This window comes from Danio rerio, chromosome 11 (genome assembly GCF_052040795.2).
Source record: "Danio rerio strain M-AB ecotype USA chromosome 11, GRCz13ab, whole genome shotgun sequence".
Classification (NCBI taxonomy): Eukaryota; Metazoa; Chordata; class Actinopteri; order Cypriniformes; family Danionidae; genus Danio; species Danio rerio.
This window is the reverse complement of record NC_141031.1, coordinates 21,492,825-21,520,821: the sequence shown is the minus strand read 5'-3', so window position 1 is coordinate 21,520,821 and position 27,997 is coordinate 21,492,825. Positions and strand designations below refer to the sequence as shown.

The window sequence follows — 27,997 nt, the reverse complement described above, 5'->3', positions numbered from 1 at the left end:
TACTGTTCAACCATTTAAAACTCTCAAGTCAACATCTAAAGCTGTGTTGACAAACATTTTTAATGTTAGAAGTGTCTGTCAGAAACTCAACAATGTACTTCTGCGGATAACTTTGTAAAATAATAGTGTTGTGCATTATAATAGTTATACATCAAAATGGCAAAATGGATGTTAGTAGATGCATCAGCTGCTAATCAGTCCTAGATCAGAGCCAAAGTGCCATTAGTACAAGAGAGAATGAGAGGAGCGAATGGATGAGCGAACAGAGAAGAAGGGTGTGATCGGCTGGAGACATGAAGTGTGATCTGTTCATCATGGTCTGTCATGACAGAAGATCAGAGAAAGCTGCAGAGAAACCCTAAGGAGAAATACACACTGTACACTGAATGCAAATGACTAGATGTGATAAAGATATATATACACATAGACGAGAGAGTAAAAACATGACAGACAGAGAAACAGAGCTGTCAGTAAAAGACTAAAAACTAAATTTGCGTTGGCTTCACAAAACTGCATACAATGAGGTCACTATCCACTGCTAAATTATGGATAATACAGTATTTTTAAATGAATGCAAATTTGAACGTTACAAAATGACCAGGAATACGAATAAAACAAAAAAATCTGAATGAAAAAAATATAAATAATTCAGAAAGTTTAACTTTCAATATTAACTTGTAGAACCCCACTGTATACAATCTATCTACATGTATACATATTTTTGATTCAAGAATATTATACATATTTCTATCATATTCATAATCCTAAGTGCCTTTGAGATGTGTTTGAGGGTTGAATTATTAATTCAACACATCCTTGACTTTGACCAAAAGACGTATGGTATATTTTGTATAGAAAGCACTACAGAGATTGAATGAGAGCCCACATGAAGACGCCAGAGGGAAATGGCAGATGGGGTGAGGGACAACGCAATATCTTTCGCTAAAAGACAGTATTTGCTAAATCCTTAAATAAGCAGCTTATCGTCGGGTGTTCAAACAACACAGGGACGGAAGAGACAGAGAGCTGAAGAGAGGAAGATTTGGAGAAAGTGAAAAGGAGTGAGTGAATAGTGAATGTCCACAGAGGAGTACGCCACGCACGGGTGTGTAAATGTGGGTTACAAACAAAAAAAAAAGGAGGCAGCACATACGTTTAGCCCCCAGTTGAGTTGGTAGTGGAGGGCCGGTGCCGGGGTCTCTGTAAGTCTCTTGGTGGTTAGCAGCATAGCTCGCTAGCGGTGCTCCTGACGAATGCTCGTCTATCCATTCTGAAAGAGTGAAGGGTGCACTTCCTTTTTTGTGTGTCTCTCAAGTCACCTCCTATGCCTATTCAAAGTAATACTGAGCAACCACCGGCTTTAGAGCCAAGATGGCGGATGGTGGCTAAATCATAAGAGCCCCCTATGGTGCCTTAACTTCCTCTAGGTGTAAAACCAGCATATTGTAAGTACTGCATCACAGTCAGTGGTAGAATATGAAATACTTGAAACTTGAGGGAGAAGAAGTTATTGGGTAATTAGGTAATCGAGTGAGCAATATTCAGCTGAGTTTGCTGGAAATGAGACCAAGGCAAGCTTCAGTTTTAGCAGAACTTTCTGGACCATTTAAAGAATGAGGTGAGACTGAAGTAGTTGATGTGAGCTTATAATTGACTAATTTTTCTTTACGGGAAAGGTCTGAACTTTATGTAAAATGAGAGAGATGTAGGAGAAATTTGATACAGGATGTTGTACTGCGAAAGGCATTATGATCAATTCAACAGGCAGTCTAGACGGAGTAATTATTTTTGCAAAACCTACAGTGAATATGAGGGTCAGTGACATGCCAGAGTGTCAGTAATTAAGATAACATTTTTAGAAATGTACTCTTTGCATGAATTTTAATATATCAATAAATCATTCATTTTAGAAGGATGTGCAAGTATTCCACATCAGTTTATCCAAGTTATAGTATGAATTATATTTTTATACAGTTAATAAACAGAATTAATATGTGAGTCACATTACTGAACCATGAATCTTTGCGGATTTTCTTTACTTAAGAGACTTCCAAAACTACTATCTTACTAACTGTCAAAATTTCGAATTCTTTTTTTTAGGGAACATAAAAGGTGGAAGTCAGCGATCACTAAAAGTGTTTGGTTACCTACATTCTTCAAAATATCTTCATTTATGTTACACAAAAGACAGACATGCAGGTTTATATAAGAAGAAGAAGAAGAAATAAATATTTTTTGATTGAAACATCCCTTTAAATAAGTCAATGAGATTGATTATGAGTTCATGTAGACATTTTTGAATATTTAGTTTCACTTGAAAATTTTAACATTTCGCAACTGCGATTGGTTTATTTCCCTTTTCAAGCTGTTTCTATAACACTGGCCCAAAACATAAACATTTAATCAAACAATATTTTAAAGTTCTCTTATTTTTTTTATTAAATATTACACTTATGCAAAATAAATACATAAATAAAAATAAAGAAATAGAAAGATCTACAAAAAGCAGTGATAAGAAATTAAACAAATTATAGATAATATGAATATGGTTAACCATAATAAACAATAATTTCAAAACCAGATCAGCAACATAATTCTAAGGCTAAATAGTGACAAATCATATAAGAAAAAAAATGATAGCATGTTGGGCCTGAAACGAACCTTGGATAAACCGCTCACCTTCAGCGGGCTGAGACTGCTCCAGTTGCTTCTTCCTTTTAGCTTCCAGAATTGGGTTCTCATACTGCGTCTTCCTGTTAATATGACTGAGAGGTGGAGAGAGAGTGAGAGAGAAAGAGAAAGAGGTGATGAAGATGAGTGAGCAGAGGACACAGTCAATAACAGAAGCAGAGGGAGAAACGGGAAATAGAATGAGAGGGCAGGTAAAGGTTGAGCCAAAGGAGAGCAGGTAAGCGGAGAAATAAAGTGAATTCATTCAGAGAAAAGGCAATAAAGACAGCTTCAAGTACAGCTGAAAGCCTCTGCATTCATTTAAAATTCATTTGAAATTTGGGGGAGAAAAAAAAAGTGTGCAATTCTCTCTCATCCCATGTGCTTAAAAGCAAAATCTATCCAGCAGACTAGACAAGCTCAGTAAAAAAAAATACAAATAAAAATAAATAAAACTCCATCGGCACAATTACAAAATAAATCAGATCACGCCCAGCTGCGATCCAGGCCACTTTCCAAAAGGCCTGCGCAATTTACTAGGCAAATACGGCTTGAAACATGCGTAAACATCTCCAAAGACAAAAACCGGAAGGCTTCCAGCCTCTGAGGTATTGCTTTGAAACAACATCAAAACATATGAATGCATTCATATTTATGCACTACAAACCCAAGGGTCCCTCTGAAGGGGAGGGAGAGAGAGAGAACAAGATTTCAAAATGGTAACAGTAACAAAGGGTGTGCACAGCCGAAAACACAACAGGCCCGATCGGAGGAACAGTGGCTGCCTCTTTGATGTTTCAGATGATGTCACACAGTTTATTAAAGTTGATTTGAAGATAATATTGATGAGTCACTTACTCAACATAATACACCCCGTACACTGGATCATCGATCTTCTCCCAGCCTGTTGGCAGCTCTGGAAAAAAGGAAGCAAAACAGAAGAGGTTTTTCAGCTCATTGTAACTCATTTAATAAGGCTTTTATCGAGTCCTTTGTAATTTGATGTTTTGATTAACATTCAAGAGCTTTCCAACTAACAAGCCAGGCGTTTTAAAACTATAATGACCACGATGAGCAGATTATATTACGCAAATTAAATCTTAACTGCATCGTTTAGCATGATTTTAAAAGTGCACTACAAAATGCTTTATTCTGATTGGTTGGCAGATGTTCTAAAGGGTTTGCTTATGTGGTTTATTAGTATCCGCCCACTTTTTCAGCCATGCTACATCCAGAATTGTTTTTCACCATCTATTTAAAAAATGTATTCACTTAAGCATTCTAAGCCATAAACCAAGCCAAATATCTATGAGGAGAATCACAACATTACAATCATTCATTTGACACAAATTCTTTGAAAAAAGACACAAAAAGTCCAAGGTAAAGGCCTGTGAACTTGTATGGGTTATGGTTTGAATTACTTAAATTGGTTTTTCAAGAGCAGGGAGATCAACTTGATTATGTCTTAGGGCACTATCATGCACCCAGCGCAATAAGGCACAAGATGTGTTTGGCGTGATTTGTTGCTATTTTCAGACCAGCACAATTTTAATTTTCACGTTTTGCGCCACGTTGTTTAAATAGCAAATCCATTTGCGCCACTTTGTGGACTCATGGGTGTTCTAGTCTAAGAAGGAGGTGTTTTATGGTGTATTGCTGGTGCGTTGTTTTTTTTAAGGAACTGAAATAGACTGTGCCATTGACCAACTGAAAGCTGGTCTAAGTTCCAGCGCAGAGCGCATTGGTTATTCACCTGTTCAGATCCAAAACTCTTACACATTGCCTAAAACAAACAGGATGTATAGCAACACAGAAACTTCTTTACATATAAAAAAAATAAAGACTTAAAAATTTACACAAATTATTTTATACCACACTTCATTATCTTTGTTCATTTATTCATTTGTATGAAATAAGAACTGAATTTAGAAATAGTTTTCAGACAAAAGTTTTCAGTTCTTTGTGCTAAACAAACAAAATTATATGTAGGGTTATGGATGTCTTCAGTGGAGAGCGTACAACACCGTTTCTTTATCCACGAAAGTAAAGGAGTAAGGAAAGAGTAAAATTAAAGTAAAGAGAAAGTAAAGAGACCGAATGGAGGAGACTCATTCTTTATCCTCATGCTGCAGATGCTCTGTTTAACTGTTTTCTTGCTAGTGAAGCATACAGTTTGTCCACTAACAAAGTCTGCCATGTAGATAGCAAATGCACCATGGCATGATGCAGCTGACTCTCAAAGGCAATGGGAAATGAGACTCTGCTTTAATTATGATCAAAACACACCCACAACTCATTAAGAGAATAAGCACAACCCTGTTAGACTATGCACAGGGGCGCAGAGAGTATTTTTATATCCTTAAAATAGCAAAGGCGGTTCATTCCGCTGTGGCAACCCCGGATTAATAAAGGGAGTAAGCCGAAAAGAACATGAATGAATGAATAAAATAGCAAAAGTGGATTCGGACACGCCCTTAATGTTTTTCCGCGATGCGCTTTGGACTTTGCGCCTAGATTGTTAAAATAGAGCCCTTGAATGCACTTGAAGATGTAAAAGTGGTTTGAATCATAATACTCTTATACTATGCATAATAAAGATAAACATATATATGAGTTAACCATGGTAGATTATAATGCAGAATAAATGATCAACTGAAAACTCATGCAATCTCTAGTAGCTGTGGTCAGCATTTCCACCATTTTCAATAATTAAACAGCCTGCCATCAGTTCTTCCATATCGACCAGATATTTCCCATCACTAAGTAGTAAAAACACTGGTTCAATATACAAAGAATTCCCTATTAATTGAGACATCAGGCATGGAGATGCAAAATAGGCAATATCTGGATCAAGTTTGTGCACAAGTCTCCAGAGACAAAGCTCTATGACAAATTCTCCTTGTGATATTTACATAAACAGCAAATATGTTCCCCCAGCATATCCAAATCTCTTAACCTGGCAAACAACAAAAATACAAACAGCTCCGAATATTTTAGGAAAAAGTTGACAAGTGCACAAAAACAGCTGAGGATATACCGAGATTTGATCATGACGATGTTAAGGCGAGGAGATACACAACATGTCTTCTCCAGAATAATGGAATAATCATGAAAAGGCTGAGCCGCGTTTGACATTGAAATGTGCTTTCATGCATATGAAAATATTGCTTTCTTTACCATGGCTACGCTTGTGTTTGGGACACAGAGCTGCTGTATTATCATATTGCCTGCAGCACATAGGAAACTCATCATTACGTCTCCCACCGAGAAATCTTCTCTATGATGCCACTTTCTAATTGGCCAATGAAGACGGCACACATTTATAATATTTTTTATTATTATTTTGTGTGTTTTCAAAGCAAGAACTCATTATCTCTCCCAAGCAGCAATAACATATATGGCAGACTCCTGTACTGTTCTAATGAATCTATAAATGTCAACCAACACTAATTACTTACAAATAACGATCTAGCGGTGAGCAGCCTCAGCCTCATATATCTTCGCTCCTCCTGATCTTTCATGCAATTAATCAACAAGTGTTTTGCTGGGTGAAAATCACGGTGTCGTTTTTGCGCAAATGTGTAATAGACAAGCTGTTGCAGAGTTCTAAATGATGTGCTTAACACTACGTTCTATGTACTCTACTGAAATGTGAATAAATGCTAAGCCTAGATTTTTCATCTAGCATCAGAAACATTATTAATAATGAAAAAATTAAATACAATTCAGATCACTTGCAAATCTAAATGACAGAACAATGTGCAGGAATGATCTTTATTGTAAATTGTTAGCAAAAGTATTTTATCTATTTATTTTTATTGTTTGTTCACAATTGTTCTTTTTTTCTATATATTCTTGTGGTTTCTCTTTTAAAATCATTCATGATCTAAGAAATCTGAAATTCACCCAATAAAATAACGCTGATGATACAGATTTACAATCTTTTTTATTTTATTTTGTAAAGTACGGATAAAAGTTCTTTATTATTTCAAATAAAAAAAGTAATTTTTAGGGGATTTTTGCATAACATGATAATAGTTCAATATTACAAAAAAGATGCAGCTATTCAGACATATTATATTCATTTCCAGACAAGCCAATGTCACTGTTTTTACTTCAAAATGTTAAAAAATCTATTTTTTTATATTATAAGAGAAAATATTCCAGATAACCATGCTATCAGAAATACTCAAATCAAAAAACCCTCAAAATACACGTACACACAAAATACAGCTCCAATCAAACAAAAACTTGAGAATATATAACTTGATCACAGATCTATGCCAAACTTCTTTCTGCCAGCAGGTAGCGCTAAAACTACAACTCATTATTGGCATGTAAATGTCTTCAGGAGAGGAATCTCATTTAAAATATCAGGCAGATCAAACACTGTGTGGCTGAGTTACAAGTACTTCCTCTTCTATGGCAAAACACTGAACTTTGTCAGTTCACCACGGACACGCCGTTCAACAAAAATTCTAGATCAGGGGTTTCAAACTGTCGGCTCACAGGCCATTTGATGCCCCCCCTCTTCCTCCATCTGGCACACAACTGACACCAAAAATATAACAAGCTTCGGTCCAACAAAACATATATTTTTGAATCCCTATCATTGTTGTGCAGTCACATATACACTTGTGGTTTTGACCCCCCTGGACATTTAATAGTGTACTATATATTTGTGTTACTTTCAGTTTCTCTCAGTGTACAGTCGAGAGTAACGCACATGCAGATTATTTCTGGGGCTGATTTAAACGTTGAAATGTATGTCCGTAAGTGCTCTATTATTGCTAAAGCTATATTTTTGTTAATTTTCATTTGATTCATTTGATTATTATTAATTAAATACCACCTATATTTTGTTATAAAAACAGCTCTTCATAGCTTACATTTTATGCTAGTGGTGTAATTATGATTTTGCTCATATTTGATTTAAATGGTCTCATTGATAGATTTTCCTCATATGCATATTATGAATTGTAAAAAAAAAAATATATATATATATATATATATATATATATATATATATATATATATATATATATATATATATATATATATATATATGTGCATTAATAAAATTGTACTGCTGGCTAAATGGAACTTGTTAAAGTAAATGTAAATATGTACATACTTTCCCCCTCTTTGTTATAGTTTTACAAAAAAATAAAGATATTGAGAAGAACAATTACCAGTCAATAAAGTTACACATCTGCTTTCTGCTGTCTTAAGCTAACTGTTAAACTTTTGGTTAAGGAACAATTCATTGAGACATAACAAAACTTATTATTGCACCTATTATTGTTTTAATATTTTCATATCAATTTAAAATACCGCTTCAATATGTTAAACAGGAAACAAAAAGAAGGAGCTTTGATACTCTGGGGAAGAATGTCTAAGTGCATCAATTACATCAGGTTTTTTACTTTTTTTGTATGCTAGAATGTTAAAACAGCCCTCCTACGAACTGTCAGTCACTGATATGGGTCCCCGCCATTTTGAGTTTGAGACCCCTGCCCTCGACCCTCACAATTTCACATCACAAAGGCCTTTGGATTGAACAATTGGAGCATGGACTCAATCTGATAAAGCTTGAAGGAGTTTGTTTGTGTAAAACATCTCATTTACTGTTGGCGCTATGACTGTAACTGAATATTGGCATGTAAACGTGTTCAGGTCAGGACTTTTATGAAATATGTGAATTTTGAGGAAGATCGGACAGTGCATGCCTGAGTTGCATTATGCATAACAACTTCCTGTTTTATGGCAAAACATCAAATTTTGTGAGGCTGCCACGAACATGCCCTTTGACGAAAACTCTAGATCTTCGCAATTTAACATCGCCAAAGCCTTTAGATGACAATACCTAATTTTCGTGCTGATTTGATAAAATCCTTAGGAGAAGTTTGTTAAGATACAACGCCTGGAAATGGCAAAAACTGAAAGTAAAAATATCTGACTTCCTGTTGGGTTTGAGATTTCGCTCTAGGAGATATTTTTGTAGGTTTTGGCATGTTTAATGTATGTGCCAATTTTTGTAAATGTGCATAAAATGTGCATCGTAGAAACTCGGCCCCTAATAACACGTTATCATAGTGTTATTATTAAGCTTTGTATATGTTCATTCACTCATTAATTTTCTTTTAGGCTTAGCCCCTTTATTAATCAGGGGTCATCACAGCGGAATGAACCGCCAACTTATCCAGCATGTTTTACGCAGCAAATACCCTTCCAGCCACAACCCAACACTGGGAACGCTTTGTATATGTATTTTACTACATTATGTGACATATTTTGTGTTGACTGTTTGAAGAAGAAAGCGTCCTGTCCTCCTTCCCCCACATCATTACTGTGACTCTACTGACAAATTGCCCATTAATCTGTTTGCATCCCATCGTCCCTCTCTACAGGATCAAGTCTCTCTGGTGCGACTGGATACTCTTGAACCTACTGCCCACATGCCGCAGTCACGGCATCTACCTAATGGCTCCGATTTCTCAAATCAATAGCTATTGACCGTGCTCTTCCAATCAGGCCAGACGCAAACACAGGGCTCCTCAAGGCCACTGCCTACATCAACTAATCCGTTACTAATGATGAATCAGCCCTTCAATTAAGAAGGCACATTGAACAGCGGAGAGGAAGCTCTGTGTGCTGATATAGTGCGCTGCGATGATGGTAAAACTGATTAAAGCAACAAATTATTCAATGATTTGACTGTCACCGTTAGCTCGACATAATAGTTTCGGATCTCTTGAGCTATTTGCATGCATAATGAAAGCGGAAACCACTCCCAGCTGCGAAAGAGCCCATTTCAACTGCGCACGCTTTGGAGGTAGAAATAGTAACAATGAATATTTGATGTCATGCAGCGCCAATGACAACACAGAATGAGGCTTGTTTGAAAGTAATGAAAATGGGTTTTATAGTTAGTTCAAATGGAGCTATACTGTTAGTATTAATATTTTGAGGTGTAAATACAACGATTACTGTAAAAATGACTACATTTAAAAGTCTGATTACCCAAAATTAAAATTTACTGACCCTCATGTTGAGACAAACATTGGTTAATTTGTGCAAGATAAAAATCTTTTATTACTGATTTCTGCTGAAAGTCTGTTCCCTCAAAATGTTCATAAATTGATCACACAATAAATCCATTTTAATAAGACATTCTGAGGAGCCACAATCACTATATCAAGCTTAAATAATTACTGACATATACAGCAAGAAAATGCTTACAGAATTTAAATTTGGTCATCAAGGCACATTTATGTTTGCTTGAAACCAAATAAATTAGGTTCATTTTTCATGTCATATTATTCCGTTCAGGATTGTTCTTTTGCGTTAAGTTTGATTAAGCCACTGTTGGTTTCCTGATTGATAATTTAATGTGAATGTATGCTGATATCAAATCCCTTCATCATATAAATCAAATCTCTTCTGAAATGTTGGAATAAAACACTCAATTCATTTGGATTCATTTTTGATCGAAGTTTCAGAGTTTTTCAGAGTTTTCAGTGTGCAGAATATCAGCATAGAGAATTTCACATCAGGACATATACACTGCTCAGTGCTTTATCCATTTTTCAGTGAATATAGGTAATATATATTGGTGCATTTGAACAAAACAGATTTATTTAACATATATATTTATTAAAATAGTGTTTTAGTCACATAAAATCTTTAGAAATGGAAAGACAATACATTTAAATTTATGCAAAATGCAAACATTCCAACATATTTTTGTTTCTCTTGATTTTGGGTAATTTTTCCCTATCATATAAATTTGGGCAACTAGTTTTTAACCATTATCGCATGTTTTTTTTGTTGGATATGCTCCAGATTTGGCTTCAGTACTGACAAAACTAATGTATATGCATAAATATTATATTGCAAAGCATCCTATAGAACATATTAATCTAAATGAGAGAGTTGTGAGAGGTGTACTCATAAGCTGAGAAATGTATCTCCTAAATTCCATTAAAAATATCAGCATTTGTGTTTTGGATATAAACATAAGTCTTACTGGTTTGTCACAAAAAAAGTGTGAAAAAATGACATGAAAACCAGTCAATTATCCCTTTAAAGGAATAATTCACCCAAAAAAAAAAAAACAAGAAAAGAAAATTTACTCATCCTAAATGTGGTTCCAAACCTTTACGATTGTCTTTTTTTTAATGTTAAGCACAAAAATATATATTTAGAAAAATGTTGGTAACCGGTTACAATTGGCATCCATAACAGACTATTTCAATGTGGTCGTGTCATTGCCCCATGACCATTTCCTGCTTGCTATCAAACTATTTCTTAACTGTAACAAGAGACAATTCAATCATAACTTCAAGTTAAAGCGGCTATTGTGACATTATTTATCAATATGTGGCTCTTTTTGGATTCTCGGAGGCTCAAGAAATAAAAAAATCTAAATCAGGAAATATGTTGGGACCATTACTTTAGTTTACACCCCTCAAAATGGTCTATAGAGAAACAAATATTATAGATGTCAGTGGCTACTGGATTTGAAAATACTAACAAATTTATTTTGTGTTCTTTTTAGGTGAGTAAATAATGACAGATTTGTCTTTTTTGGGTGGACTGTCCCTTTAATAAGATAACACTTCATTTTCACTTCATCAATTTAAGATAACAATTTTCATTTTTCTACTTCGAAATTGCTTGTTTAATTCTATGCATTTTTTTGCCATTAAATTTATAAACAATTTCAAAATGAAAAATGATTCTACATCTACAAAGCGTGGCATTGCACGTGCACTGTGGGTAGACGTTTCCTTCTGCGCTGATCTGGGATCAATTGTGGGCTCTGTTTTCATAATTAAATCCAGTATTTCAGAGAAAACATCTGGTCCCAAAGCAGCACAGAAGGATCGGTCTACACTCAAAAAAATAAAAAACATGTAGGCTGGGTTTACAAGTTAAAAAAAAGTTTCCCAGTGGGATTGTGGCCTACCTAGTTCATTGTCCAGCTCCTCTGTATGGACCCCTTCTTCTCATCAGGGAATAAAAGGGGCAGGTGCACGCAAGCAGGACCAGAGAAAAAGAGGAAGGGTGGCAGAGAGGCAGAGAGGGTTAGTTGTTGATCAGAAGCAAAATAAAAGCTTGAAGCCCTTTAATTATCCCAAAAAACTACAAAAAATAGAGTGGAAATCACTTTTAGATCAAATCTATTATTTAGTAGGGCTGTAGCGACCCATTACAGAAGGATTTTACAGTAAAATTATTTCAGAATATTTCATACATATCTGTACTGGAAAACAGTGCATCATGTTTATGGATTCTCATTGACTTTATTTTAGTTTAGACATGTATTGCTGCAACACATAATAATAAACCTTGAAAATGTAAATAATCAATATAAAATGGAAATGAAATTAAATTGCTTACTAAAATAAGCCTTTTTAGAATAAACTTAAATTCATAACATATAATTATATTTTATATTATAAATACTATTAGTATCAATTAACATTTTATATTAATTTATTATGATATACAGTAATACATAACTATATGATTTATTATATATATATATATATATATATATATATATATATATATATATATATATATATATATATATATATATATATATATATATATATATATATATATGTATTTTTTATATAAGTGTCTGTGTTGGAAGAATTGTGAAATGAATGCTTTGTTAAACCCCTAAAAAAGTGCCCTTAATTAAAAGAAAAAGAAATTATCTGAGTTAAGCCTTTGTTAATACAGAATTATTAAGTGAGATCTGAGCAAATACACTCATATTCAGCACAACCCACCACAGGAAAATCAGCTACAGAGCTTTATTATTTGTTTTGTGTGAGGAGATTGGGTTTAATCCAGACCCTCCTTGCAGCATTACAGCAGCTGCCTCAGTCATTTAGTCACAGGGTGAGTGTCTGCTAAACATTTGAAAGCTCAAGAGCGCCATCTACAGACCATCAAGAGATTACAGTAGATGTGGCTTTTACATCGTCTGATCTACGAATTGCAGCTAGGCCTACATCAATTAAATGATTAAATTAAGTGTGAGATATGTTTCCTTGCATTGCATTACATTCAGATAAGGCTAGGATGGGGAATAAGTCTTAATAACAGATTAAAATATATATTTTTTCGATTAAGAAAAGGTACTGTCAGTCTTTTTTCAGCTTAATGGAAAGAGAATATCTGAAAATCAACTTTAAGCGGTTCTTTTATTGCACTTGATGTAGATTTCAATCCCAACACATATACTCTTTTAATACTCTTTTATTAAAATATTTTTTTCTTCTGTACTAAACAATAAATCTCCAGTTTAGCAGCTCTTACACAAACTTTACGTTTCTTATTCATATCTATATTTTGAAGCTTTTTATGGGGGGGGGGGGGGGGGGGGAGTTGTTTATACATCATTTGCGAAATAATTTTTCTATATAATTTTATTCAACATTTTTTAATATTCTGTTTAAAAAAATTTCGTTTTTTTTCCGTTTTTTATTTTTTTTTGGTTTAAAAATGCAAATCAGATGCATACTAATTAAATCAATGCCTCATTTGCATATTTTTAGAATCTTGCAATCACGAAACAATAGGAAGTTAATCCACTGAGGACGTATGGTGATAAAAATTACCTATTTTCCCCCTTTTTCCCCTGCAGTGTCTTGCCTTTCTTTAACTGATTACTAGATTTATTATAAAAATAATCAGTATTTGCAACCCCATTTTAATGTCTGAAATGGAATTCACAATCGTGACATAGTGATATTATGTCAAACTTACAACATTAAAACCTATAAATGCACAAAGCCACACATGCACAAACATGCTTTAAGAATGCGTATAATAATAACAACAGTATAATAATAGTAATAACCATGAAATTGATATTTGCACAAAAAGACAGAAACTTTTGCATACCATCATCTTCACATTCCTCCAGGGGTTTCTGAGGTTTGTCCAGGCATCGAGGGTCGATCCAGGATGTTGTCTTTGTGTTGTGGCTGAGAATAGAAGCAGAAAGCAGACGGTAAGGTATTGTTGACTGCTCACAACAACATCCTGCACCCCAGCAGACAGGAAAACATACGTATACTAAAGGCACCGCCAGGTTTGATATTTCCTGACCTGATATCTAAATAACTGCCTTTTCTGAAGCTAAAATAGGAAACATAGAACTATTTATAGTGCAAACTGTGTTCATTCAAAATATCTAAATATACTGAAAGTGGTGCTGAGAATAATTTGGGAACAGTTTGGGACACTTTACTCACGCTTAGAAATCCATGAATTTTATTAGATTAGAATCAAAAAATCAAACCAAGTTACATCTGCAATGATCTTAGAACTTCCCTCCTATTTAATTTCACTTCTGTGTGGCGCTTCACAGGAGTCACTCTTTTGAGAAATTATTAAAGCTATTTATTTTAAGTTACTGTTTGAAAATATTAAAAATGTAAGTGCCGTAATTCAAATACATAAGTAACAATGAAAAACTCACTATATATTAATCCTGAAGACCTAAAGATATTTTCAGAAGACTGTTGTGATACGTTTAACGCTCATCAGTTACTTAAATCCTTAAAAATGTATAATATTTAGATAAAAAAATGTATGTACATGTATATGTATTCACAAATTTATTATATCACCATTGCATCAGATTACAAAAAATAATAATTACCGCTTGTGCAAGGTTTTTTTAATGCAGCATCTATGGACAGGAAAGTAAATGTGACATTTGTCTCTCTTTTGGCTGCTGTTATCAGTCTCTCACAATTTTGTCTATACTAAGAAAGTCTTTTAACACCATTGTGGATTTTTTTTTCTTTTATTATTTCAGCAAATAGGTTTGTAAAAAAAATATTTGCCGTCTCCCATTCACTGTGCTAAGTTTACCCAACTATGACAACTTCCGCTACTGAGAAACCTGGAAATGTGAAAAGGGTCCGTCCATTATATTGATTGCTATATTTGAGCGATTTTTTTGCCATGCCTTTTAGCAATAATTAATCAATAAAATAACAATACTATTTCATATTTTGGTATTTAATTCTTACATTAACAAAACAAACACAAAACAAGACAAAACAAAAGAAAAAAAAAGCTAAACAAAACACAACTTCTAACAAAACAAAACAAAACAAAACAAAACAAAATCATCAAAATTATCAAATAGCTGACACAATCAATAACACTAATAAAATTAAAGCCAATACTTCAAAATAACATTATGCGTCTAGAATACATGATTATCAAACGCCTGTTATTTTTTGCCATACATTTGAGACGTTTTTGCCATTTCTCAATAATTTGAAGCCAATTACCCACAACATTATTTGAATTTCTATTTATTTTAAAATTGATTTTACTACCTTTAATGTTTCATTGTGCAAAAACGAAAAAAAAAACTTCTTATTTATCAAATAGCTGAAATCGTCAATAACATTAAAAAATTTAAAAAGCTACTACTTAAAAATATTTTATTATATGACCAGTTTACATAATTATCAAATGCCTGTTATTGTTTGCCATACATTTGAGCCATTTTTGTTTATTTTATCAATAATTTGAAGCCAATTACCCGTTACATTATTTAAATTTGAATTTATTTTAAAATTGATTTTACTTCCATTGATGTTTCATTGTGCCAAAACAAAACAAAAAACTTCTTAATTATCAAATAGCTGAAACAAAAAACTAAACTACATAAAAGACACAAAAAAAACCAAGACAAAAAAATTCTCAATTATCAAATAGCTGAAACAATCAACAACATTAACAAAATTACAAAGCCACAAGACAAAAAACAAAACAAAACAAAAAACTAAACTAAATAAAAAAAATAAAATAAAAAAAAGACAAAAAACTTCTCAATTATCAAATAGCTGAAACAGTCAACAACATTAACAAAGTTAAAAAGCCACTACTTTCAAAATAACAATATTATGCGTCCGATTTACATAATTATCAAATGCCTGATAGTATTTGTCTTACATTTGAGCCGTAATTGAATTTTTTATTTGTTTTAAAATTGATTTGACTTCCTTTGATGTTTTATTGTGCCAAAGCAAAGCAAAAAAAAAAAACATTATTATTATTAATTAGCTGAAACTGTCAATAATAATAAAAAATAATAATAAAAAGCCACTACATGAATATTATGTGTTAAGTTTTTATAAATATGAAATGCCTGTTATTGTTTGTCATACATTTGAGCCATTTTTGCTATTTTTTCATCAATAGTTGGAAGCCAATTAATTTATTTATCGGTCATCCACACATTCCCAAATTGTCCAGTGTCCAAAAACACTAACAGTAAATAGTTTGAATAAAATAACAATAAATTAATCATCTTCTTACTCTATAAAGTAGACCTCTCCATTCTCCGTGTACGCCATCTCCCAGTTTTCAGGCAGAGGGCCCAGTGGGTCCTCCTCCGTTGGGTAGGCGGGGTGTGTGTGTGTGTTCTGAGAGCTCTCCGTGGTTGACGCCGAGGTGTTGTTGAGCCCGTAGGGTTGAAGTTGGTCGCGGGCGAAGGGCCTCACGGAGGGGTGATCGTCCGGTTCGCTCGAGTCTCCTGCAATGCACACAAGCGTAGACCCTCTCAGTTCAACATCCAGCAAAAAACTGCATCCCCAATCAATCTACCAAAGAACCTCCCTCTTTCTCACTTCCTGTGAACTCTGGAGTGATCGAATCCCCATTTACACTTACTATTCACAAATCTGCATATCGACACCTGGCCGTCTGACACTCAAATCACAAACATCTCCTTAAGTCAATAAAGACAGTGCAAACAGTTAAACCCTTCACCTTCTTGAAGAGGTGAGGAATCTCAAATGCATCGCAATGAATTAAAAACTGCTATAAATCAAACCACTCTGCCAAATGAAAGGCGCAAGCCTGTGTGAATAGGACGACTTATTGCCTATTTTAAATCAAGAGCTCTAGAATAAACTTGGATATTGAACATGGCATGCAATATAAAACAAATAAGCTCTTCAAGTAAAAATATACGATTACAGCTACAGTATATTTAAAAAGGCTCAATGTTTACAAAAAACGTATGTGTCTTGGGTAATGCAGGCCTTGTTCACATCTGGTATTAAAATGCACTCTTTTTCTATTGCCAATCTGATCACAAATGGATGTCACTAAATACAGATGTAAATGGGGTCTGAAACATTTTGAGTGGTAGCTGAAAATGCATTTGACCAGATTGCTTGTGTCATGGACAAATGCATTCAGACAGCCACAAAAGACACAACTGAACCACATAAAGCACATTAGCCAGGCAGGATCAATTTTGCCATCTGAAATTGAGAATTTGGATTGAGGATGGATAAATATAAAAGTTCTCTTAATTCAAACACAAACCCACAGAGTTTTGCTGGTATCAGGGCATAAACAAAGCTCTCCATGTTGTTTTACATCATCTTCCTTTCTTATCTAGAATACTATATGGAAAGATGACAAAATGAAGAGCCTCCTCTCAAATAAATGATAAAATTGGCTGAAAGTGGACAAGCAAGATGGATTAAAACAGCAGGTGTAAACAGGACTTCATTCACAAGTTGGCAGACAATACCATCTGCTGTTTACAGCTGTTAATAATGTGTCTCAAATACATCTCCCGTGATTCAAACAAGTCGACGGTGAAAAGGTTTGAAAGTTCCCAAATAATTCTGTTTTAAATCAATGAAATTCTTTATTTGTTATTCATCAAAGAATCTTAACAAAGATTTGTTTATAACAATGATAATAAATCACGATATTAGTCGCATGACATTGGAGTAAAAAGGCGTAAAAGGAGTAAAAAGGAGTAAAAAGATCTAAGTTATTTAATTTTTTGTAATAAAATTGAGGGCGAGGCAGTGGCGCAGTAGGTAGTGGTGTCGCCTCACAGCAAGAAGGTTGCTGGGTCGCTAGTTCGAACCTCGGCTCAGTTAGCGTTTCTGTGTGGCGTTTGCATGTTCTCCCTGCCTTAGCGTGGGTTTCCTCCGGGTGCTCCGGTTTTTCCCCACAGTCCAAAGACATGTGGTACAGGTGAATTGGGTAGGCTAAATTGTCCGTAGTGTATGAGTGTGTGTGTGTGAATGTGTTTGTGGATGTTTCCCAGAGATGGGTTGCAGCTGGAAGGGCATCCGCTGCGTAAAAACTTGCTGGATAAGTTGGCGGTTCATTCCGCTGTGGCGACCCCGGATTAATAAAGGGACTAAGCCGACAAGAAAATGAATGAATGAATAATAAAATTGAAAAATATTACCAATTTTAAATCAATAACACAATCTTGGTGCACAAGAGACTTCTTTTTAAAATGTGTATGCACTATGCCATTGTCGGTCCCATACAAATGTCATACTACAGGTTGATAGAGCACCAAAATAAATCAAATAAACTGCTTTAAAAAACAATTGGAGCAAAGCTACTGTTTCCAAATATACTACATCCACTTAATGATACAACAGCAAACAAAATTCAGATATAAACACTCTCCATATAAGCAACTATATTAATTGATTAAAAGTTTTAAATCCATGATTGAGCCTAACTTTAAAATAACCTAATCAAACAGTCTTCAAAACAGGTTTACACCTGCTATTAAGAAGCATTTTGGTTAATCAGATTCCAAATAGATGAGAGAGACACATTCCTATTCCTATTTAGTGTTATAATCTGTATACATTTTGTAAACATTTGACCACTTGCCTGATTTCTTTCAGGGAAAGATTGTGAACATGTTATTTTATGGGCCTGTTCTGGGGCCTGTTTCAGAAAGGAGGTTAACTGAAAACTCAGAGTATTTTAACCCTGAAATGAGAGAAACTCTGGGTTTTCCGTTTCAAAATGGCAGTTTTGTTAAACTCGAGAAAGCAGGGTAAGTCAAGCCTGTTTCTGAAAGAGAGGTAACTTTAACTCAGAGTCAGTTACTGTGGTAACTTACTCTGTGAATCTAACCTGGTCAGAAGCAGGTTTTATTCTCTAAACTCAGAGTTTCTGTCGGTCTCCTCCCCTTTTTTAAAGATGAAGCAGTATTTCTCGCCTTAGCCTTACGTTTCCACCCACCTATTTTAATGCTCATTTTGGAGATGTGCATAAAATTTTGATTGATGGAAACGTCATGATGCACATAACTTTTTAAAAATGCATAAAAAACGCGCATAACTGAGAAGGATAAACTTTTATTCGATAGAAAATGTGCGCATAAACTATGATGGGAACACTTTTACTGAACAAATTACAGTATGTACATTAAAAAAAGATCATGATCATATGATAATGAAAATGTGTGAACAAACCAGCAGGCTGAGCACACTGTAACATGTCTTAAATATTGTTTTAGTCATTCTAAAATGCCTTAACTGTTTCAGTATTAGTGTATATTATTAATTACCTCCGAACGTCTGGTGCGTGTCAAGAGTCTCCGCGTCTCATGGCTTCAGACGCCCCCACGTGTTCATTGTGTTAAAGCATGGTCTTCTGAAATCGAGGCGCAAGTACATTAATTAGGCTAAATAAACGACGCAGCTTCTTCTACCTCAGTAAATTCTGTTTTTACTGTTGATATTTGGTGCCAGTTTAATCAGGAAGTGACGATTTTTTTCTCTTTGACTTGTTGGATGGAATTTTATTCGCATCTTTTATGTAATATTGCAGTTTTGCACATAAATTTATGTAATATATTTGGATGGAAACATAGCTATTGCCTACATTTTAGTCACACACAGAAGAACTGTACGAGAATGGCTTATCCTTTTTTAATAAATAATTAAATCAAATTTACCTTCGACATGCACTGTAACTAGATTAATGGGATTATTATTCTTTCTAAAAATTATTTTTAGTACTGCTTACTCTCTAAATGTTATATTAACCTCTATCACTTGATCAATAAAAAAGGCAGACACACAAGTGCACTGCTAAATCATTTAAAACTAATAAATGTGTAAAAAAAGTTTAGAAAAAATATATATAAACGTCATAAATTACATTACTTATTTTATTATACTTAAATATTTAAATACTTGAAAAGTGAAATTAGGCATTAACTTGAGCAGCTGTTTTCCCACGCTAACAGTCTCTTCTTTACTGATGGTTGCTTCTTTTCAAATATATACGCTCATATTTGCTATAACTTTGCATGAGAACATCAAGTTCAGCTGGAGAAAGAAATGGTGATCTCTTTTATAAGATATTGCCATAGTCACTCGTAATGTCTGCGCTCTATTGATAATGCCTTTTTAAAGTCACGGTGTGTGCGCTTAACTCTGAGTTGGTCTACTCGAAGTTGATTGACCCAACTCAGATCAGCTGTTCTGAAACCGAAAACTCTGAGTTTTTAATCTCTCGGTAAATCAACTCAGAGTTCAAGTTTAAACTCTGAGTTGTTTGAACCTCCTTACTGAAACAGGCCCCTGATCTTATGACAGGGCTCTACACTAACAGTTATATTAGGAGCACTTGCGCTCCTAATCAAAAAGATTTAGCAGCACAGTAAAAAATGTAGGAGTGCACAGAAAAAAAAGATTATCCTTAAATGATGTAATATTGTTGTGCTACATAACATACAAAAGTATAGAGAACATTTCTTAATATAAAATAAATAAACATAGCTTTAAAAAATTCAAAAGTGTAAAATAACATTGTGTAATTGACATATGTATGTGAAAGAAGACTATAGAAATCAAAATGCAGGGCAGCAGTTTAAGTTTTGCACTGAAAGCTGCAAAATCAAGACCTTGTTCACATCTGTTTTACTTGATCCATTTAAAAGTGGACAACTCTGAAAACAGTAAACTGGAGGGAAAATGTTTTATGTTAATCTACTTTTAAACACTTCCATAGGTAGTCGAAAATGCATTTAATTACTTTTGAGATGTTGTAACACATACTGTAGGGGTTGAAAAAGGCACAAAATGGGATAAAAGTAGCATTTGACTCCCAATCAGCTATTTGAAATAAAGCCTTCTTGTCCATTCTCTTCAGGGAGCATTTCTTTGGAGATTTACAGTACTGGTTTGTGAATGTTTTAATCCATCAATAAAATGTGCAATTTATTATTTTGATTTATGCAAACAATATATGATTTCAGTTAGCAAAACAAGTGTTGTATGACTTGTTATACAGGTTTATATGTAGACAATAAGGCACATACAGTTGAAGTCAGAATTATTAGCCCCTCTTTGAATTTGTTTTTCTTTTTTAAATATTTCCAAAATTATGTTTAAAAGATTCAGGAAATGTTCACAGTATGTCTCATAATATTTTTTCTTCTGGAGAAAGTCTTATTTGTTTTATTTCGGCAAGAAAAAAGCAATTATTAATTTTTTAAACACCATTTTTAGGACAAAATTATTAGCCCCTTTAAGCAAAAAAATTTTTCGATAGTCTGCAGAACAAACCATCGTTATACAATAACTTGCCTAATTAGCCGAACCTGCCTAGTTAACTTGATTAACCTAGTTAAGCCTTTAAATGTCACTTTAAGCTGTATAGAAGTGTCTTGAAAAATATCTAGTGAAATATTATTCACTGCCATCATGGCAAAGATAAAATAAATCAGTTATTAAAAGTGAGTTATTAAAACTATTATGTTTAGAAATGTGTTGAAAAATTTTTTCTCTCCGTTAAACACAAATTGGGGACAGGGGGCGAATAATTCAGGGGGGCTAAAAATTCTGACTTCAACTTTATATTTAAAAATTGTATAAATGCTGCACTATTTGGCAGTTTACATTCCATAATATATTTCATTAATATCACTGCTTTAAGATTTACTAGTAGTTTTAACTGTAAAAGTGTTTAAACAAAAATGGGGCTCCCAACGTTTTTTAGTACAGTACAAAAATGGTGCAAGCTTATTTGCCAATATTAGATGGAAGGCTCTGAAAAAGCTTATACATACACTCTCCTTAATAAAGCGGTTAAAAGAGGGCTTAAAACATCTATTCACCTAACATTTAAACATTATGGGAATGTCTCTCTCATCTACTTGTAATCTAGTCGACCAAGACATATCTTAAAACCAGTTGTAAACAAGGCCAAAGTGTTGAAAAATGTACAAACTCAAAAATAATAAACTAAATTTAACCCTGTATTAAGTATTGCCGTTCACTTAAAAAACGTATCTTAAAAGGTCAGTTTACACACAAATGTAAATTCTGTCAACATTTACAAGCCTCTGACTTCTTCCAAACCATCTGAGGTTTTTTCTGTTCAAAACAAAAGAAGATATTTTGAAGAATGTTGGAAACCGGCAACCATTGACTTCCATAGTCTTTGTTTTTCCAACTATGGATGTTAATAGTTACTGGTTTCTAAACATTCTTTAAAATATTTCTTTCATGTTCTACATAACAAAACAAAAATGGTTTGGAAGAAGTCAAGGGCGAGTAAATGAAATATAAATTATTTTTTAATGAACTATCCTTCTATGGAACTAATAATATGCCAAAACAATCTGAATTTAAATTGTGTTAATTTCAATTATTGACAATTGTAATTTAATAAATCAGAATTTTTATCTGACTTTTCGGTAATCATCTACACTTCACCGTTGATCACCCCTGACCTACTGTCTGCTGAATCTGAATTGCACAATCTGAATTTCTGGTTTTGAATTTTAGGTTATTGAATCAGTCTGAATTTCTTCATCTTGAAAACTTGAAACTTTACTTTTACAAACGGGACATCTGCAGTCGATGAGTTTGAAAATACGTCTATAAAAGAAAATCAGCCTTGAAAAACTCAGTTGTTTTTAATTTCAGATGTTCAATATTTAAGTTTTGAAATACAAATTCAAATTCATTCATAGATTTTCTAGTCGGCTTAGTCTCTCCATTAATCCGGGGACGCCACAGCGGAATGAACCGCCAACCCATCCAGCAAGTTTTTACGCAGCGGATGCCCTTCCAGCCGCAACCCATCTCTGGGAAACATCCACATACACATTCACACACACACTCATACACTACGGACAATTTAGCCTACCCAATCCACTTGTATCGCATGTCTTTGGACTGTGGGGGAAAATGGAGCACCCGGAGGAAACCCATGCGAAGGCAGGGAAAACATCCAAACTCCACACAGAAACGCCAACTGAGCCGAGATTCGAACCAGTGACCTTCTTGCTGTGAGGCGACAGCACTACCTACTGCGCCACTGCCTCGCCCAAATTCAAATTAAGAAATTCAAATTCAAAAGGATTTTTAATGTCATATGAAAATTCAGATTTGTCAATTGTCAATAATTCAAATTAACACAATTCAAATTCATATTGTTTTGGCATATTATTAACTCCCTATCCATCTAATACCAGGTGACAATGCCAAAGTAATCAAAAGCGGTCAGAAAAATCAGTAAAACCAGCATTAAATCTCATGAACAAAAACACATCTTACCAGTTGCAAACAGGGCCATTAATTTGCATTTCAAAACAACGAAATGCACCTACTTTAATGTTTAACCATTTCCACAATCTGTACTTACTGTTGCCTATTAGTAATCAGACCGCAAGCCTGTAAACACCTCAGTTCGACACAAAAAATGCACCTCATTCAACACTGTTGTGAAAGTTGGCATCGCATAACTGTCCGATCAATACATAAGGACAGCTAGAGTCCATCTTGCTGCTTTCTAACACAAACAAACCCCTCCGCCACAGCCAGATGGCGCTCTTTCCCCCTTTCCTTCCTGAACGGGCAATGGCGAAGGAAGAGGAAAAGCAACAAAGAGGCATCACTCACTCATCTCTTCCTCCATGTGCCAGACACAAATGCAAACAAAGCGTCTCAGTGCTGACCTGTGAAGCTGCTGTTCATTTCAGGAACCTCGTCATCATCCTCAGTCTCTGTAGGCACTATTCCAGCATTTTGCATCTCATTGTAGGACTTGGTGCGACGCGGGGTGGACGGCTGGGATCCGGGAAGGCTGTCTTGAAGAGCATCGCCAGTGATCACTTTGCCACTAGGGGGCTTAATAGGCGGCTTGGGTGTGCCATAATAGTTACCTAGAAACAAGAGGATATTGGCAGAATTCAAGGAAAGACATAGGGTGGATAGGATGATTCCAAAATAATAGTTGTCACTATATTTCCCCAGTTGATTGATTACATTATTTGATTTTTTTTAAATCCTATGTTTAAGTTTGCAAATGAGGAAGTGTTTTATTAAATATAAGATTTCATTTGTCAATTTTCATTTATTTTTTAACATGTTTGAGTCAAATTTCTTTTAGTGCCTCATAATTCAAAAAACACTGCAAACAGCCAGAAAAAGTGGAATTTGTAGAATAAAAATGTTGTACTGTAATACAGTTGAAGTCAGAATTATTAGCCCCCCTGTTTATTTTTTTATTCAATTTCTGTTTATTGATAAGAAGATTGTTTCAACACATTTCAAAACACTCGATTTTGAGAGTTTAGACCAGATTTATCATCCTCACATTTCAACTCATTTCTAATCACTGATTTATTTTATCTTTGCCATGATGACAGTAAATTATATTTTACTACATACTTTTAAAGACACTTCTATACAGCTTAAAGAGACATGTAAAGCCTTAACTAGGTTAATTAGGCAAATTAGGTTATTTTATAACGATGGTTTGTTCTGTAGACTATCGGAAAAATCTAAAGGGGTTAGTAATATTGTCCTTAAAATGGTTTTTAAAAAACTTATAACTGCTTTTATTCTAGCCTAAATAAAAAAAAGACTTTCTCCAGAAGAAAAAATATTATCACTCATCCTGTGAAAGTTTCTTTGCCCTGTTAAGCATCATTTAGGAATCAAAGGGGGACTAATGATTCGGACTTCCACCGTTTATAGAGGAATGAAAACATGGAATGAATGCCTTCAGACATTACATGCTTTGTAACAAGTAAAATGAGGCTTTAAAAAATTGTTGAAAAAATATTTAATAGCACAATATTAAGTGGATTGTTGATCTGGATGTTATGTATGAATTTGTTTTTTTGTTTGTTTTTATTGCACTTTGTTGTTATGAATTAATGTCATTTTGTTCTGTGCTCGATGGACCCCAGGAAGAATAGCTACCTTGTTAGTGGCTAATGGGGATCCTGATAAAAATAAAAATAAATAAATAAATAATAATATACAGGGTTTCTACAGGTTTCAAGTCAAATTTAAGACTATAATGAATAAAATTTCAGACTTACACAAGGGTAAATGCTGAAAAAAACTATTTTAAAGCCCAAAAGTTAAAGTTAAAATCTATTTTAAAAGCAAATGTTATTTTAGAGAAGATAATTAAACCATATTAATGATTAAATAGAGTTAATAAATAAACGCTTCTTAAAACTTTTATTGAAATATATTATTAGTGACTTGATGGGTGTTTGGTATAGCTTTACATAAACATAGGTAAATTAAGACCTGTAAAAATGATTTAAGATCTACAACACAATATTTCAGTATGACTTTTTAAGGACTAAAATTAGATTTTTGAAATTTAACCTGTTAAAGTCAAGTGTTATTTTGGTGTTTCCGCCTGGATTTTGCCTATACCCAAATTCAAAAGCTTCCTAAATCAACAAGCAGAGGTGTAAAAGCAAAAGTTTGCTATCATTTTAAAGAAAAAGCTTTAAATAGTCAAAAAACACTGTTGAAAGTAATTAAAATAGTTGTATATGTTGTTTGTGTTATAATAAACCCCTCCAAAAAAGAGGGGCTTTTTTTGTAAAGTCAAATTTGAAAGTGTACCTTTTAGGTTCTGTGTGGTCTAGGTTGCTATAATTAAGGTTGTTGGTTCCTGTACATGTCAGTAATCATAGGAACAAAGAAAGATGTCTCCATCAAAATCTATGCAAAAGTTATTCTATTCCAAATGATGAGAGAATGGAACCACTAATGAGAGTATTGGGCAAACGGACCTTTAAAATTTTCATTTAGTTTTTTTTTACACATTTGAGTCAAACTCTCTTTTAGTAAAAGGAGAAAAAAAAAGGAAGAAAAAGGAAATTTGTAGAACAAAATGTTGTATATACAGGGGTTCAACAGGTTTAATTAAGTCAAATTTAAGACTATTTAGACCTTATTAAGATCATTTTAAGACCATAATAAATGAAATTTCAGACTAACACAAGGCTAAATGCTAAAAAAAATTAAAGCCCAAGTTAAAAACAAATGTTATTTTAAGGAAGACAATTAAACCATATTAATAAGTAAATTAATAAGTAAAAGTAAGAGTTAATAGATAAATGTTTATTAAAACTTTTATTGAAATAGACATAGTAATAGGAAAATTATGGACAAAAAAATGGACATAAGAAAATTAAGAGCCGTTTCAAATGATTTCAGACCTACAACATAATAGTTCCTAAAATTTGTTTTTTGTTTCTGAAATTTAAGATATTTTAAGACTTTTTTAAGATACCCTTATATAACCAGCCAAAACACACATACACACACACACACTGTACTGTATGTGTTAAACTGTTAAAAATACCGTTAGATAAAAACATGCCTTTAAAATAAATACTGTAATTGAAATCTAAAGTCACAACTTGATAAACTGCTTATAATTAATTAATGAATTAATTAATTTATTTAATTATTTATTTTATGCCATAGCAGCAGCATTAGCTATATTCATGGCAAAAACTATACTAAATATACAATATATAACATACAATCATATCAGTTTCCTACAGAAACAAACAAAAAGAACATACACATAACATTTGAGTCATGTACAACATTTTAGTTTGATTAATGATATTGAATTTTCTAAAATTCCTCCAGAAGACACCTTTTCAAACATTTCCCTTAAAATATGCTTGAATACTGTTAAAGGCTAAAAAAGAAACGCAAAAGGTGTATTCTCGATGTTTCTTTCTATTACACTAAAAAACATAATTAAAAAAATATATGAAAATAAAAAACTAATCACGAAAAAGATGCATAAATCACAATGTTTTGTGTCACCTTATGAAGAGAGCTTCAGCAAACTAGTCTATTATTTATGAAAATAAATGAGTGCTTGTCTTCATGACGTCAATGCAAGTTTAAATGAAGGTAATAGTATCTGTGTGTCTGGACAACAGACTGTATTGCTTAAGGGCACAATGGACAGAGCTGCTGTCTGGCGGGAAGATTCATTAAATGAGAGTAATATGTTTATAATTTAGCCACAGCATGCAGATTGATCAACCTTGATTTGAATTATTAGGAAATTTATTTTGATGAAATGTAACGGCAGCAGAGTAGAAGTAATCAAAACTAATAAAGGTGTCTAGTTGCAGGTGTGGGTGGTCTATGAACAAATTTGCAAAAAAATGTACAAACTCAAAAATAATAAACAAAATTTAAACCTGTATTAAGTATTGCCTTCCACTTAAAAGAAAATGTTTCTTAAAGGGTCAGTTCACCCACAAATGTAAATTCTGTCACCATTTACAAGCCTTTGACTTCTTCCAAAGCATCTGAGGTTTTTTTTTTCTGTTCAAAACAAAAGAAGATATTTTGAAGAATGTTGGAAACCTGCAACCAATGACTTCCATAGTATTTGTTTGAAGAATGTTGGAAACCTGCAACCAATGACTTCCATAGTATTTGTTTGAAGAATGTTGGAAACCTGCAACCAATGACTTCCATAGTATTTGTTTTTCCAACTATGGATATTAATGGTTACTGGTTTTTAGCATTCTTGAAAATATCTTCTTTGGTGTTCTACATAACAACTTTTCATAAAACTTTCATTTTTTTAAAAACACTACCCCCCTAAGATAACAGGGCCAAAGTATTCAAAAGTGTCCAATAAATCAGTAAAACCAGTATTAAATATTATTATTAGATAACCCTAACAATTAAATATGAACATTTGAAGCAGTTGCATTTAGAAATAGTACAGTACATTAAATAAATTACTAAATAATTGTAAAATACTAACTCAATTATTTCATTTAGAAAGATTTTTTTGATTTATTTTATTTTTATTTTATTTAAATAAAAAATTCCAAAAAAAAAACCACATTTCATTTATACATTATTTACTTATATTATTATTTCTTTTTCATGTATATTATTATGGTTTTATTTATACTATTTATTGTCATTATTTTTAACGTGTAAATAGTTTACTATTATTAGAAATATATATTATATAATATATTTTTAAAATAAATATATTTTTTATCTTTCTTTATCATTCAAAAACAACTGTCAATAAAGAAATCAATTGGAATAAAAATCTTTAATGTGTACTAGTGCAGTCTAGGTCACTAATATAAGCAAATTTGATCATGTAACTGTATACAAAAGGTCAGATTTTGAGAGTTTAGACCAGATTTATCATCCCCAAA

The 27,997-nt window shown here is 33.3% G+C and overlaps 1 protein-coding gene across 46 annotated transcripts in view; it reads right to left on the bottom strand.

The window, feature by feature from the left end:
• magi1b (membrane associated guanylate kinase, WW and PDZ domain containing 1b) overlaps window positions 1–27,997 on the bottom strand; it is a 228,228-nt gene that overhangs the window by 49,620 nt on the left and 150,611 nt on the right. For 22 of the 46 annotated variants that reach the window (XM_087272283.1, XM_087272260.1, XM_087272286.1 and 19 more), the window contains 7 exon segments: window positions 23,480–23,686; window positions 16,039–16,255; window positions 13,597–13,679; window positions 11,642–11,677; window positions 3,529–3,586; window positions 2,680–2,765; window positions 1,154–1,270 (listed from right to left, as the gene is read on the bottom strand). In XM_087272283.1, the coding sequence (XP_087128409.1) occupies window positions 1,154–1,270; window positions 2,680–2,765; window positions 3,529–3,586; window positions 11,642–11,677; window positions 13,597–13,679; window positions 16,039–16,255; window positions 23,480–23,686 (804 nt within the window). 46 annotated transcript variants of the gene reach the window in all.